The sequence below is a fragment of the Rattus norvegicus genome, chromosome 4 (genome assembly GCF_021556685.1).
Source record: "Rattus norvegicus strain SHRSP/BbbUtx chromosome 4, alternate assembly SHRSP_T2T, whole genome shotgun sequence".
Classification (NCBI taxonomy): Eukaryota; Metazoa; Chordata; class Mammalia; order Rodentia; family Muridae; genus Rattus; species Rattus norvegicus.
In genome coordinates this window covers 99,894,571-99,911,949 of record NC_141537.1, presented here as the reverse complement: position 1 = coordinate 99,911,949, position 17,379 = coordinate 99,894,571, and the positions used below count along the sequence as shown (strand labels likewise).

Genomic DNA, 17,379 nt, shown 5'->3' with positions numbered 1-17,379 from the left:
TGCCTATTTCATCTGCAGACAAGTTACTGTCCAAGAAATGAGAGACTACACAAAAGAGTTGACCGATATTCTCTGCCAATTCAGAATAATCAGTCCTTCAAAATTCTGTTACAAATTCTGTCAGATGATCCGGGGCCAGAAGGCCGAAGAATGATGTTTGTATATGTTTCTAACAAGGAAATGTACAGGTTGGCAGTTGTCTCTTCTTCTAGTCTCAGTTTGGTAAGCTGAATTAGACTTCCTTCACTTTCAGATAGTATTGGTCTTTCTTAGATTTGTGATGGGGTTGAAGACTAATTACCCAGGCTATGCAACATTGAGAATATATACTTAATTAGATAATTTCAGATAGTATACAAGATAGCCAAGATATAACACATAGATTTGAAACTTTTCTTAGGGAGAGATAGGATAGGATAAATAGGTAGATTATAGAGTATTCCATTGAATTGACAAACGTGATGATTGTGTGTTAGGTATATTTTATCCTTTATAAATCATAGATGGTAATTGTGCTCAGCTTACATCTGAGAGAAAAGTTCATTTTTTAATTATACAGAAAAGGTAAAATGTGGATTGGTGACTACATGCAGGTGAAGGCAGGCGCAAGATAGAGCAATGGCTGTGATTGGGTGGTGAAAAAGTAAGGTGGGCACACAATTTTGGAGAAAGGAGACAGGAGGGGAAGAAGAGAAGAACCAAGATGGAGGAAAAGAAGGACGACCCAGATCTGTGTGGACTTAAAGTACCACAGTAGTTATGAATATTTCATAAGGGATGGATTTTATAGGACAATTTGTCTTATGTACTTGGGTAGTTTATATCAATCTTATTTGGCTCAGAGTTTAGTGTGTGGACATTATATGGAGTGAGAATTTATTGATATAAATCTGATTGATACATTAAAAGCTTATTGAGTTTTGATTTTAATGGGTTACTGAGAGTTGTGACAAGAACCACAGGGGGCAGTTGCTGAGAATATGAGCAGACTCCACAGCAAAAAATGTATGAGATAGGCGGTCTCTGAATGGAACTGCAATGGCATCGAACAGTGGGAACTAGAGGGATGGTGAGATCCCTGCAGAGCCCAGAGAGTAGCTGGCAGCAACATGGAATGGAAACTGTGAACTTAGTGAGTCGGGTGGAGACATTTTGCTGTTTGAGATGAAAATACCCAGTGGACCCTATTAGGCATGTATAGAGTGGGATGATGTCTTGATTTTTATTTATATTATTTACTACTACATATAATTAAGGTACATATCAGAACAGTGTTTCAGTACTTCCTAGTAGTAAGAATTGGACTGCTCATGCGTGTGTTTCTCCACACATTTACCTGTCATAGGCTATGCAGTATGTTCCTTAATGCTGCTGATCATTTTCAAGAAGAAATAATCTCAAGTATACCCCATCAGTTTTGGGTTCTTTTTTGTTTGTTTGTTTGTTTGTTTGTTTTGAGCATAATATAATCATTGCTTTTTTTCTGGAGTCCATCTGAACAAAGATCGAACTCTACTTAATTTTAATAATCTTTCCAGCAGGGGGAGCCAATGACACTTGTCTATCACTTAATTTAGACTGTCAATCACTGTAACAATAGGGATTGGAGAAAAGAGAAAATTTTAGTTTCTGATGCATTGGTATTCAATTCTTCTATTCCTTCCAGGATCGGTGTGGCACTTGTTTACTTTCCTATACACCCATTGTTCTCCAGTTCAGAGCAAATACAGCTGCGGGATTGCAAAACCATACTGAAATCCAAATCTCCATCATGATCTCAAAACCTCAGTACAGGCAGTGAGAAGATCACCAAAGTGTGACATTTCATTGGATATTGAGAAGTCTCTTTTGCCCATTATTTTTTTATCCTGAATATTTCTAATGGTATGAACTTATGAAAATTAACTATGGAGACACTAGACCGTATCATCTCTATATTTGGGACCGTAGATATAGCTATGAAGCAAACTAAGTGTGAATTTCATATCTACTGTGCATCTTGTCTCCTTCATGGAAAAGACCCTTGTGCTGTCTTCAGACTAAATGAATACCACCTTAGTGAGTGGTTTCCCTTTATCCTTCAGGAGTGAATACACATAACACACCACAACCATTGATTATAGTATTATAATTAAACAAAATTCTTAGTGACAGTGTGTTTTTCTTTTTCTTTCTTTCTTTTAGACTTCATTTTTCTTTTATTTTTTATTGGTTAGTTTATTTATTGGCATTTCAGTTGTGATCCCCTCTGTAGTTTTACCTCCAACCCCACTCATACCCTGCTGCCTTCCTCTTGCCTTTATGAGGGTGCTCCTCCACCTGCCTACCTACACTTGTCTCAAGGCCTGAGCATTACCCTACCCTGGGTCATCAATTCTCCACAGGACAAAGGCAATCCTATCCCATTGATGTCAGATAGGCTCATCCTCTGCTACACATGCCATGGGTCCCTGGATATGTACTCCTTTGTTGGTGGTTTAGAACCTGGGAGCTTTGAGTGGTCTGCTTGGTTGATACTGTTGTTCTTCATAAGTGGTTGAAAACACCTTCAGCACCTTCCACTGGGGTCCCCATACTCACTCCAATGTTTGGCTGTGTGCATTCACATCTGTATTGTTCAGGCTCTGGCAGACACTCTCAGCTATACCAGGTTCCTGTCGGCAAACTCTTCTTTGCATCAGCAATAGTGTCTGGTTTTGGTATCTTAGGAAGAGAATCCCTAGATGACCTTTCCTATGTTTCTGCTCAACTCTTTGTCCCTGCACTTCCAAGAGTATTTTCTTTGCCTTCACAGTAGGACTGTAGCATCCACACATTGGTGTGGTCTTCTTTTTTTTCCATTTCATATGTTCTCTGATCTTGGATATTCCAAATTTCTTTTTGGCTATTATTCACTTATCAGTGAATACATACCATGTGTGTTCTTTTGTGACTGAGTTACCTCACTCAAGAAGAAACTCTCTCTTTCATCATTCACCTAAGAATTTCATTAAGTCATTGTTTTTAATAGCTGAGTAGTACTCCTTTGTGTAAATGCACCACATTTTCTGTATCCATTCCTATGACGTGGAACACCTGGGTTGTTTCCAGCTTCTGGCTATTATAAGGAAGGGTGCTATAAATATGGTAGAGCATGGCTCATGGTTATATGTTGAAGCATCTTTTGAGTATATTCCCAGGAGTGATATAGCTAGGTCCACAGTTAAAATTATTATCAACTTACTGAGGAACCACAAAACTGATTCCTAGGGTGGTTGTACGAGCTTGCAGTCCCACGAGCAAAGGAAGAATGTTCCTCTGTCTCCACATCCTTGCCAGCATATGTTGTCACCAGAGTTTTTGATCTTACCTATTCTGACTAATATAAGGTGGAATCTCAGGGTCCTTTTAATTTGCGTTTCCCTGATGATTAAGGTTGTTGAACATTTCCGTAATTGCTCCTCAGCCATTTGAGATTCCTCAGTTGTAAAATCTCTGTTTAGATCTGCACCCCATTCTTTAATGTGGTTATTTGGTTCTCTGGAGTCTAACTTCTTGAGTTCTTTGTATACATTGGGTATTTATCCTCTATCAGATGTAGGATTGATAAAGATCTTTTCCCAGTGTTTTTGTTGACATTTTCTCCTACTGACAGTGTCTTTCACCTTACAAAATCTTTTCAATTTTATGAGGTCCCATTTGTCGTTTCTTGATATTAGAGCATAAGCCACCGCTTTTTTTTTATTTTTTTATTTTATTTTATTTTATTTTTTTTAGGAAATTTTCCACTGTGCCAGTATGTTCGAAATCATTCCCACTTTCTCTTCTAGTAGACTCATAATGTCTGGTTTTCTGTCTTGATTATTGCTAATGGTATTAATCTAGTGAAATGATACTTTTCCCTCTACTTTTTCAAATTATTTACTACCAACATTGAAATAAGTTACCCTTTTGATGGATTCCCTATATTTGAGAGTGTGATATAATTGCTTAATGAAAACATACATGTGTGAATAGATGCATGATAATGGGTAGAAACAGGGTATGGGTCATAATTTGTCTCTATGGAAGTCTCTTGTATGTACCCTGTTTAGCAAGCACTTGACTCACTTGAGTTTGAGCATTGTAAAAGGAGATAAGAATGGATCAAATTGCATTCTTATATATGCTAACTGCCAGTTGAACCAGCATCATAACGTAATGAAATGCTGTCTTTTTTCCAGATGGTTTTGGATCTTTTGTCAAAAATCAAGTGAACAAAGGTGTGTGGGTTCATATCTGGGTCATTAATTATATTCTAATGATCTATCTGCCTGTCTCCTTACAAATACCATCCTGTTTTTATCACTATTGCTCTGTAGTATAGCTTGAGGTCAGGGATGCTGATTGCCCCAGCAGTTCTTTGTATTGTTAAGAATTTTTTTTTCTATCCCGGGTTTTTGGTATTCCAGATAAATTTGAGAAATGTTCTTTCTTTCTCTGTGAAGAATTTTGTTTGAATTTTGGTATGAATTGCATTGAATCTTTAGATTGCTTTTGGTAAGATAGAAATTTTTATTATATTAATCCTGCCAATCCATAAGCATGGGAGTCCCTTCCATATTCTCAAATCTTGTTCAATTTCTTTCTTTAGAGATCTTGAAGTTCTTGCCATAGAAATATTTCACTCACTTGGTTAGTGTCACACCAAGATATTTCACGTTATTTGTGACTATTGTAAAGGACATAGTTTCCCTGATTTTTTTTTCTCAGTCAGTTGATCCTTTGAGTAATGAAAGGCTTCCTTTTGTTTGAGGTCAAATTGTTCAATTTGTATCCAGCCACTTTGATGGAGTTGTTTATCAGCAATAGGAGTTCTCCAGTGGATGTTTTGTTTCTCTTATACATACTACCATGTTATCAGCAAATAGGAATATCTTGACTTCCTTCTTCATCATTTGTATCCCTTTCATCGTTTGTTGCCTAATTGCCCTTGCCCTAACTTCAAGTACTATATTGAATAGATGGGGTTGAGTGAACCGCCTTGTCATGTCCCTGATTTTAGTGAGATTGCTTCAATATTGCCCCATTTTTTTTTGATGTTAGCTATTTTCTTGCTGTATATTGTTTTCATTATAATTAGGAAAGGACCTTGAATTTCTATTCTCTCCAACACTTTTGGCAAGAAATGGTGTTCTATATTGTCAAAAACCTTTTCAGCATCTAATGTGATGATCATGTGTTGTTTTATTTTTTTCCGTTGACTTTGTTTACATGGTGGAATCTGTTGATTGATTTCTGTATATGGATACATCCATGCATCCCTGGATGAACCCTACTTTGTCTTGCTGGATGATCATTTTAATGCATTCTTGGATTCAAATTGTAAGAATATTATTGAATATTTTGGCATCAATATTCATGAGGGTAATTGATCTATAGATCTCTTTGTTTTTTAGGTCAATGTTTTGTTTAGGTATCACTGTAACTGTGGCTTCACAAAGCATATAGGGTAGTGTTTCTTGTGTTTCTATTTTATGAAATGTTTTAAGAAGTATTGGTTTAGAGAATTCTGCACTAAAATCATGTGGTCTCAAGGATTTTTGTTTGGGAGACTTTTAATGATTGCTTCTATTTCTTAAGGGGTTGTGGGACTGCTTAGATGGCTTAACAGATCCTGATTTAATTTTGGAAACTGGTATTTGTCTAGAAAATTATCCATTTCATCTAGATTTTCCAGTTTTGTTTACTATAGGCTTTTGTAATAGGATCTCATATTTTTTTTTTATTTCTTGAGTTTCTGTTAGGTCTCAATTTCCGTTTCTGATTTTGTCAGTTTTGATACTGTCTTTGTGTACTCTTGTTAATATGGCTAAGGTTTTATCTATCTTGCTGATTTTCTCAAAGAACCACCTTTTGGTTTTATGGACTTTTGTATAGCTCTCTTTGTTCCTACTTGATTGATTTCAGCCCTGAGTTTGATTATTTTCTGTTGTCTAGTCTTCTTGGATATGTTTCTTTCTTTTTGTTCTAATGCTCTTGCATGTGCTATTATGCTGCTAGTATATGCTCTCTAATTATTTTTATGAAAGCACTCTCACCTATGCATTTTCCTCTTAACACTGCTTTCATTGTATACCATAAATTTCTGTATGTCGTGCCTTCATATTTGCTAAATTCTAAAAAGTCTTTAATTTCTTTCCACATTTCTTCCCTGGCTGAATTATCATTGAGTAGACAATTGTTCAGCTTCCCTGTGTATGTGGGATTTCTGTTGTTTTCACTGTTGTTGCAGATCAGTCTTAGTCCATGGTGATATGACAAGATACATTAGATTATTTAAATCTTCTTGTATTGGTTGAGCCTTTGTTGTGTGTCCAATAAATATGGTTAATATTGTAGAAAGTACCCTGACATGCTGAGACAAATGTATATTCTTTTTTATTTTTTCAGTGAAATGTGCTATAGATATTTGTTAAGTTCATTAGGTTCATAACATTTGTCAATTTCACTACCTCTTTGTTTAGTTTCTGTTTCCATGATGAGAGTGAGGTGTTAAAGTCTCCTACAATTACTATAAGGTTCAATGTGTGCTTTGAGATTCAGTAAAATTTCTATTACAAATGAGGGTGCCCTGCTTTTGAGGCATAGTTGTTCAGAATTTGGAGTTCATCTTTGTGGATTATTTCTTTGATTAGTATATAGTGTTCTTCTCCATCTTTTTTGATATTGTTTTATTGAAAGTCTATTTTTATTAGATAATAGAATTGCTACCCAAGCTTATTTTTTGGGAGCATTTGCCTGGGAAAATTTTGCCTTTGACTTTGGGGCAGTATCTGTCTTTATCACTGAGATATGTTTTCAGTATCCAGCAAAAAGTTGGGTCCTCTTTATGTATTGAGCCTGTTAGTTTATGTCTTTTTGTTTGTGAATTGAGTCCATTGATGTTGTGAAATATTAAGGACCAAAGATTGCCACTAATTTTGTTGTTAGAAGTGGAAAAATGATTATGTGGATCTTGTCTTTTGGGTTTGTTTTAAGATTAGTTTCTTGTATTTATTGACTGTAGTTTTCCTCTTGTTTTAGAGTTTTCTTTCTATTTTCCTCTGTAGGACTGGATTGGTAGAAAGATATTGTGTAAGTTTGGTTTTGTCATGGAATATCTTATTTTCTCCCTCTATGATAATAGAGAATTTTGATGGGTATAGTAGCCTGTGCTCACAATTTTGTTCTCTTGGTGTCTGTGTGACAACTGCCAAAGATCTTCTTGCTTTTATAGACTCTGTTGAGAAGTCTTGTGTAATTCTCATAGGTCTGCTCTTATATGTTACTTGACCTTTCTCTCTTAGTGCTTTCAATACTTTTTCTTTTTTCTGTGCATTTGGTGTTTTAATTATTTTGTGACAGGGGGAATTTAATTTCTGGTGCCATCTATTTGGTGTTCTGTGGTTTTCTTGTATATTTATGGGCATCTCTTTTTTAGATTAGGGAAGTTGTCTAAAAATATGGAAGCTTCATGAATCAGTGTGTCATCCTTGAGTAGGGGCCATGATAATTCTCTGTACTGTTACAATTTTACTATATGTGCTACCAAAATGAGCACCAGTGTGATTTTCTTTTGAGAAATCTCATTATTTCACACATTTCTATAGATAATACATTATGGATGCAAGGAAGTTTTAACCAGCAGTTCAAAAATTAGATTATAGATGGAATGTAGTATCATTAGGTTTAAGACAATGGAATGACTGGAAGATGAGACTCCACCATAGTATAAAGGGACTGATTTAGTGTGTCCAGAGACGGACACAGGGAACTAAGCAACAGAAACCAAGACTACTTGGCATCAACAGAGCCCAGTTCTCCTAACAAAGCAAATATTGGGTTTCTAAACTCACCAGAAAATCAAGATTTGGATTAAAAATCACATTTCATAATGATGATGGAGGACTTTAATAAAGACATAAATAATATCCTTAGAAAATTATGGGACAATCCAAATAAACCATTAGAAGCCCTTAAAGAGCAAACACAAAAATTCTATAAAGAATTACAGGAAAAAACAACCAAAGTGGTGAAGGAATTAAACAAATCCATCCAAAATTTAAAAATGGATATATAAACAATAAAGAAAACACAAAGGAAATCAAACCTGGAGACAGAAAACCTAGGGAAGAGATCAGGAGGCCTAGATGGAAGCATCACCAAGAGAGTAGAAGAGATACAGAAGACAGAATATCAGAAGTAGAAAACAACCACATAACCATCAAAGATAACGTGAAATGCAAAACGGTCCTAGCCCAAACCATCCAGGAAATCCAGGACACAATGAGAAGCTCAAACCTAAGAATAATACATATAGAAGAGAATGAAGACTCCTAATTAAAGGCCCGGTACCCATCTTCAACAAAATTATTTAAGAAAACTTCCCTAACCTAAAGAAAGAGATGCCCATAAACATACAAGAAGCCTACAGAACTCCAAATAGATTGACAAAGAAAAGAAATTCTTCCTGTCTCATAAGAGTCAAAACACCAAATGCACAAAACAGAAAAAAGCAGTAAGGGGAAAAGGTCTAGCAACATATAAAAGCAGACCTATAAGAACTAGAGCAGACCTTTCACCAGAGACTATGAATGTTAGAAGATCCTGCACAGATGTCATACAGAGAATAAGAGAACACAAATGCCAGTCCAAGCTATTATACCAGCAAAACTCTCAATTAATATAGATGCAGAAATCAAGATATTCAATCTCAAAATCAAATTTACACAATATCTTTCTACAAATCCAGCCCTACAAAAGATAATAGATGGAAAAGTCCAACTCAAGGAAGGAAACTACACCCAAGCAAAATCAAGAGAATAAGCTCCTTGCAACAAAACCAAAATAAGTGACACACACAAACATAATTCCACCTCTAAAAACGAAAATAACAGGAAGCAACAATCACTATCCTTAATACCTCCTAAAATGGATGGACTCAATTCCCCAATAAAAAGATATAGACTGACAAACCAGATCCATAAAGAGGACCCAGCACTTTCTTGCATACAAGAAACACACCTCAGTACAAAGACAGACACTGTCTTATAGTAAAGGACTGAAAAACAACTTTTCAAGGAAATGGTGCAAAGAAATAACCTGAAGTAGCCATTATAATATCGAATAAAATTGACTTTTAACCAAACTTCATCAACTTCATATTTATCAAAGAAAATATACACCAACATGAACTCTCAATCCTATTAATCTATGAAGCAAATGCAAGGCAACTACATTCATAAAAGATACCTTACTAAAGCTCAAAGCACACATTGCACCTCACAAGATAATAGTAGATTTCATCACCCCACTCCCATCAATGGACAGATCATGGAAACAGAAATTAAACAGAGACATAGGAAAACTGTTAAAGGTTATGAAACAAATGGATTTAACAAAGATTTATAGAACATTTCATTCAAAAACAAAAGGATATACCTTCTTCTTCTTAGCACCTCACACTACTTTCCCCAAAATTTACCATAAAATTGGGCACAAAACAGGCATAAATAGATATAAGAAGATTGAATTAATTTTGTGCACCCTATCAGATCACCAGAGACTAAGCTGGCCCTCAATAACAACAATAACAACAGAAAACCCACATGTACATTGAAGTTCAACAAAACTTTACTCAATAATTACTTGGTCAAGGAAGAAATAAAGAAATTAAAGACTTTTTAGAATATAATGGAAATGAACGAACAACATACCCAAACTTATGTGGAAAAAATAAAGCAGAGCTAAGAAGAAAACTCATAGCTCTGAGTGCCTTCAAAAAGTACCAGGAGATAGCGTACATTAGCATCTTGATAGCACATATGAAAGCACTGAAACAAAAAGAAGGAAATATACACAAGAGGAATAAAAGGCAGGAAATAATCAAACTCAAGGCTGAAATCAACCAAGTAGAAGCAAAGCTAACTATACAAAGAATCAACAAAACCACGAGCTGTTTCTTTAAGAAAATCAACAAGAATGATAAACCATTAAGAAGATTAACCAGAGGGCACAGAATGTGTAACCAAATTAAGAAAATCAGAAGTGAAAAGGGAGATATATCAACAGAATCTGAGACAATTCAAAAAAAAATCGGACCCACTACAAAAGCCTATATTCAACAAAACTTAAAACTCAGGAGAAAATGGACAATTCCCTCAACAAATACCAGGTACCAAAGCTAAATCAGGATCAGATGAAACATCTAAACAGCCCTATAACTCCTAAAGAAATACAAGCAGTTACTAAAAATCTCACAAAACAATAACAACAACCCCAACAAAAGAGCCAAGGAACAGATGGGTTTAGTGCTGAATTCGATCAGACCTTCATAGAAGAACACACAACAATACTGTCCAAACTATTCCGCAAAATAGAAACAGACAGAGTACTACCTTATTTCTTCTATGAAGCCAGAATTACACATATACATGAATCACACAAAGATCGAAGAAAGAAAGAGAACTTCAGACCAATATCCCTATGAACATCGATGAAAAAATACTCAATAAAATTCTTGCAAACTGAGTCCAAGATAACATCAAATAATTATCCATCATGATCAAGTCGGCTTTATCCCAGGGATGCAGGAATAGTTCAATATACAGAAATCTTTAACTGTAATCCACTATATGAAGAAAATCCAGGAAAAAAAAACATGATCATTTAATTAGACACTGAGACAATATTCAACGCACCTTCATGACAAAAGTACTGGAAAGATCAGGAATTCAAGGCCCCCAACTGTACCTATAAAAGCATTATACAGCAACCAAGTAGCTAACATCAAATTTAATGGAGAAAAACTTGAAGCAATCCCACTAAAATCAGGGACTAGACAAGGCTGTCCACTCTCTCACTACTTATACAATATAGTACTCAAAGTCCTAACTAGAGCAGTATGAAAATGAAAGGAGGTCAATTTTTATGGTGAGATGTAAATGAGAAGATTTGGCATAAAATTAAATGTAAAATTCTTTGATAAGACTTTAGAAAGTTACACTATAATATAGTGAGAATCTCTAAAACATTAATTAAAAAAAGAAATAAAGGATTCTCTGTTGACTCTCTCAGTTTTTAGGCAGATTTAGCACACATACTCATTGTCTTCCTCCTGAAGCATTTCTGATCCTGGGACCTGTGTAACAATAAATTCAAGTCTAAGCATCTGTAGAAAATAAATACACTTCATATGATTGCTGTGCATGTGAATGTTTTGAACCATGATTCCATAAAACATGTCACAGAAGGTGAGTTTTAAGGACACAATGAGAAATGCAGAAATTATAAACATGTTTTTATAAAAGCTCCATAGCCTACATAAAGTTGTAATTTTCAGAGAATGGTTTTAAGATGTCTCAGCAACTAAGAGGATTTACTGTTCTTGAAGAGGACCTAGGTTCATTATCAGTATCCACATGGTGGCTTGAAAACCCTCTAGTTCCACGGGATCCACATAATTAACCTGAAAATTTACATGTGAATAAGGGTATATGGAATTATTAACAGTTGATATCTTGGAATATTCATGTCATCAGAAATGCCTATTTGCATTAAATAAAAATATAATGAAAAAGAGGCTATGAATTTAAAAGGGAGTAAATAGGAATATTTGTTAAGATTCAGAGGGAAGAAAGGAAGAAATGTCATAATTAAAATGCAATCTCACAAATAAAAATTAGAAAAAGTAGTATCTGCATCTTCTCAATAACACATGCAAATAGCTATGAGAGGACTATATAATTATTTATTTATTTACCAGAATGAGTTCATATCTGTGAGCCTAGGTCGTGAAAGAAAACATAATAAGGAAATTCTACATTGAATCAGGCAGAAATCAAAATAAGTGCAACTCACAGACTGGAGCTGTTCTTTTTAAGATGAGCATACTCTCTACAAATATACCCATATTCTCTCTCTGATCTCAACCATCAGAAGTGCATGGCCTCTTAATAGATCACTAACATGCCTGCAGCTGTTCCTTACCTTTGAAGATTTGCATAGACTCAGAGCACAGCCCACTGATGTGAGGACATCTTTATCGCCAGGTCATACCCTGTGATACAGTCAGCCTCACTCATGTCACACACAGGCATGAATGCTCCTAGTCAGATCCTGGGGTTGCTGCTGCTCTGGCTTACAGGTGAAGAAGACTGAATAAATTGTAATGTTACACATATGGCTGTTGTTAGTGCTCCTTGGTCTCCATAAACGTCTTATATATGAGAGAATAATTTGTGTGTGAATTTGTTTCCATTTCCAATGTCAGGTGCAAGATGTGATATCAAGATGACTCAGTCTTCTGCCTCTCTATCTGCATCTCTGGGAGAAACTGTCACAATTACATGACAGGGAAGTCAGGATATCAGCAGGTATTTATCAGGGTATCAGCAGAAACCAGGGAAATCTCCAAAGCTCCTGATCTATGGTGCAGATATTTTGGAACATGATGTCCCATCAATGTTCAGTGGCAGTGGATCTGGCACACAGTTTTCTCTCAAAATCAGCAGCCTACATCCTGAAGATGCTGCAATATATTACTGCCAACAGGGATACAGTGATCCTCCCACAGTGATTCAAGCCATGGCATAAACCACCCAGGGAAGAAGAAGAGAGAGCACAAGCTTCCACAATTCTTCTTCTGTGATTTCCAGATGCTGCAACTGTTTCCTGTTGCTAAGACATAAAGGTTAATGTAATGTTTTTGTACAGAGTTCAGGTGAACTTTTATATGTCCAAATTTTATGTCACACCCTAAGCAGGAATCAGCCTCACATAAGTTACACACAGACATGAGTGCTCCCACTCAGATAATGGAGTTGCTGCTACTCTGGCAGACAGCCACACTGAGAACAGATTATTCTTCGAATCTCAAGTCCATTTTTTACTGAAAGTAAGGCTTCCTGATCACATGATTCTCAGCCGTGGTGTCAACTCTCATATGCATGGAAAGGATGAGATTTTCCTCCATTACCTATTTGTTCATTTCTGTCCTTATTAGGAAGGCAAATAACTCATCTGCATTTCCAATGCTGTGACAGCAATGTATGTATGTATAGACAAGGTAATTCATAAAAGACAGTATTTAATCTTTGAATGTTTGTTTTAAGAGAATTAACCCATTTTCTACATGGTAGCAAATGGGGCCGCAGGCAGGGAGACATGGTTTTGGAGCACAAGGATGTGGCTTTACACCTAAATCTTCACTATATCAGCATAATGTCAGAGGCATTACTAAGAATAGAAGTTTATATACCTGATTTTATTGGTATCAGCATCAGTTGGAATGCATATAGAAAAAGAAAAGAAAAGCCACCTAAATGAAGTAAGTGTTTTAAAATAAGGAATTAGAACATGAGTAACATAAACAGCCACCAAACTAAATAAGATGGATGAAGCAAAGAAGTGCAGGCTGCCCGGAACTGGATGTAGATCTCTCCTGAGAGACACAGCCAGAATATGGCAAATACATAGGGGAATGCCAGTAGCAAAGCACTGAATTGAGAACGGGACTCCCTTTGAAAGAATCAGAGAAAGGACTGAAAGAGCTTGAAGGGACTTGAGACTCCATATAAACAAAAATGCCAACCAACCAGAGCTTCCAGGGACTAAGCCACTACCCAAAGACCATACATGGACTGTTCCTGGGTTCCAAATGCATAGGTAGCAATGAATAGCCTAGTAAGGGCACCAGTGGAAGGGGAAGACCTTGGTCCTGCTAAGGCTTACCCCCAGTGAACTGACTCTTGGTTGGAGGGCAGTAATGGGGGGAGGATGTCGAGGGGGAACACCCATATAAAAGAGGAAGGGGAAGGGATAGGGGGATGTTGGCCTGGAAACCAGGAAAGGGAATAAAAATTGAAATGTAAATAAGATATACCCAAGTTAATAAAGATGAAAATAAAAAAGCATAAACAAAGGTCCCATGGTTACTGTATTCCGGGTCTTAATGAGACTCATAAAGATACAAAGAACATATTCCTCAGCTGTATTCATATTGAGCCTTCTTCCCTCCTAGCACAATGTCAAAAACCTGCCAAATTCTTAGATGGTGGTACCAAGGACTCTCTCTCTCACTCCCTCTCTCCCTCTCTGCCCCCCCATCTGTGTGTGTGTATTTGTGTGTGTGAGTGTGTGTGTGTGTGTGGGAAGTTTTTTTTTCCCCCTTGGGAACTATGAGAAGCATTCCCTGTTTTAATGCTCATTTTTGGAAAAAAAATTAGGATATGAAAATTACTCTGATCCTCATGCAAAAGGATCACGTTGACCTTTGAATTTAGCCTAAGGGAAAAAGTCTCAGCAGCCAGAGACACCAGAAGAAGCATTTGCAATAGAGTGGGCTCTCACTTCTGCTTCCCTGGGTGGTTTATGTCATGGCCTGAATCACTGTGGGAGGAGTACTAGAAATCTGTAGACAGTAATAGATTCCAGTATCTTCAACCTGTAGTCTGTTGATCTTAAGAGAATACTGTGTGCCAGATCTACTGCCGCTGAACCTAGATGGGACCCCATCTGCCAAGCTGGTTGCACTATGGATCAGGAGCTGAGGAGATTTCCCCAGTTTCTGCTGATACCATGATAAGTAATTACCAATGCCCTGGCTTGGCTGGCATGTGATGGTGACAATTTCTTCCAGAGATGCAGACAGGGAGGCAGGAGACTGTGTCATCTGGATGTCACATTTACCACCTGAGATTGAAAATTGAAAAAGAATTGCCATATAATTCATCTTGGTATAAGACAGATTTATGGAGACCATCAATGGAGCACTTACCGCACTGATCAGTATAAATTTTCAGTTTATTCAGTCTTCCTTACCTGTAAGCCAGAGTAGCAGCAACCCAAGGAGTTGAGTGGGCACGTTCATGTTTCTGTGTAACATGTGTGAAGCTGACTCCAGCACAGGATGAGACCTGACTATAAAGAAGTCGACTGAGCAGTGGGCTGGCCTCTGAGCACATGCAAATCAGGAAACTGTAGGAATGGCCATGGCACTGGTCAGGTCAGTGCCTCAAGAGGACTGTGGTCCTCTTATGTTTTAGATCAGAGAGCCAGTACAAGTTTATTTGGGTTTATTTGTAGAGAATGTGCTCCATTTTGGATAGCAGCAGCAGCAGCAGCAGTAGCAGCAACAGCAGCAGCAGCAGCAGCAACAACAATAACAACGAATCACCAGGCTATTAGATGCATATTGTTTTGATTTTTGTCATATTCCTTATAAGATTTTCTGTTGTATTTCTCTTATAGCTGAGCCTGGAATCTACCGTAAATTTTAAACAGTATATAAATGGTTATAGGGCAAATTCATATTTACCTGTGAAGGTTATTGAGGTGGTGTAGCTTCATCTTTTTTTTTCTACTTATATGTGAGTTTGAATTTTAATAATAAATTTTGTCTCTTTTATTTCTTCCCTCTTAAATCTCCCAAATATACATTCTTCCTCTACTTTTAATTCATCACCTCTTTTTCCATTAATTATTACTGCATAATTAAATATACTTACACACACTCACACACACACACACACTCTCACACACAGACACACATACACACATATTCTTATCTATAAACTATTGAGTTAGTATAATGTTACAGACACACACACACACCCATACACAAACACACACACACAGACACACACATGCACACACACAAACACACACATGCACACACACAAACACACACATGCACACACACACACACACACACACATATATATATATATATATGTATATGTATATACAGGGTTGATCATTATTGGACATTCAATCAATTGGTTGTGCTCTGCCCTGGAGAGGAAGACCTCTCCTGCTCCTAGCTTTAGCCAGTTGTGTATATTTCATTGTGTAGAACTGAGAGCATATGGGGTTTATCCCATCCAGTTTGGCCAGTTCAGAAGTGTCCTCCTTTTTTCAGCTCACTGTTGGGCAGTTATTTAGGTGAGATTTTTCAGGTATATCTTCTGATATTCATAGGAGATACAATCTCAGAGAAAACTCCCCAATCTTTTGATTCTTACAGTATTTCAACTCTACTCTTCCAAATCGTTTCCAAGCCTTGTGTATGGAAAAGGTTGCAGATGTATCCACATAATTGATCTACACAACTCCCCATGGAACTCAGCAAGGATCATTTTGATAACAATGATTCCCAGAAGAATAATAGAAAAATACTGGAAGACATGGTTTGTGCAGAAGGGCAGGAGCTTTCATAACATTAATTTTTTTCAGGAAAACAGTCTTATTTTACACTATTTTTGACAGAGAAGCTACCCAAGAACTACTGACATCAAGAGCAGAGAAATTCATGGGTATCTCTCCTTCAATCTATGTGTATGAGCTCTTTACCTAGATTAGGCTGGGATTATATCTAAACCCAATATTTCTGTGAGGCTTCACATTATTGTACCTGAGTTATTGCATATTAATGCAATGTATTGACTTTTAAGAATATTAGTTTTCTATCAGTAATATCATCCCTGTTTTTGAATATACAATTGTTCTACTTGCATATGCTATGGGCATCACGCCTTCTCCAGAAACTAAGAAGAGATGAATCTTAATTTAATTTCTGAACAAAGGAACTGAATCTCTTTGGTGAGAGAAGCATGTACAGAAGTGAAGATAGAAGGTAAACACAGGGAGATACCATAATGGGTACCAAGTAGATCCTAATTGGGAGTAAAGCTATGGTGGATTGAGTGTGAGTCTCCATGATCCAATGAATGGAAAGAGTTTGCATGTATGTGTAATCATTCTGTAGGATGTAAAATTTTCCAGGCTGATGATACCCATGAGAGGCCTGAAAATGATATTGGTGACAAAGTTAGTATCAAGAAGATGTGTTGGAATATATTTTATAAATAATTAACCTGAAAATTGATGAAAAGTGTGACTAACGTATGTTTTATAGTGCTTGTTAAACAGGGTACATACAAGAGTCTTCCATAGAGACAAATTATGACCCATACCCTGTTTCTACCCATTATCATGCATCTATTCACACATGTATGTTTTCATTAAGCAATTATATCACACTCTCAAATATAGGGAATCCATCAAAAGGGTAACTTATTTCAATGTTGGTAGTAAATAATTTGAAAAAGTAGAGGGAAAAGTATCATTTCACTAGATTAATACCATTAGCAATAATCAAGACAGAAAACCCCACCAAAAATGAAAAAAAAGGATTTCTCAATAGCCTTGCCTCTTCTCACATCCTTTAATGATCTGTTGAGGTCAGAGTGGAAGTCAAACTTCAAGTCTGTGGTTCAGGGTAACCTTTTTCTTAGATATTTGCTGATGTGGTTTCATTCCATGGCCTTTATATTTTTAACATTGAAATTAGTAGATGTCAACAAGCATCTTCTCTCCAGT

The 17,379-nt window shown here is 36.5% G+C and overlaps 1 non-coding gene and 1 gene segment (V, D, J or C); both read right to left on the bottom strand.

The window, feature by feature from the left end:
• Positions 1-7,457: 7,457 nt before the first annotated feature.
• LOC120102585 (U6 spliceosomal RNA) lies at positions 7,458-7,561 on the bottom strand. Its single transcript, XR_015687427.1, has one exon. It is a non-coding gene; the product is annotated as a U6 spliceosomal RNA (small nuclear RNA).
• Positions 7,562-14,368: 6,807 nt separating this feature from the next.
• Positions 14,369-14,869, bottom strand: LOC102548737 (immunoglobulin kappa chain variable 12-41-like). The segment is given in 2 exon segments: positions 14,369-14,691; positions 14,821-14,869. Coding segments are annotated over 2 exon segments (372 nt in total).
• Between the last annotated feature and the right edge of the window lie 2,510 nt (positions 14,870-17,379).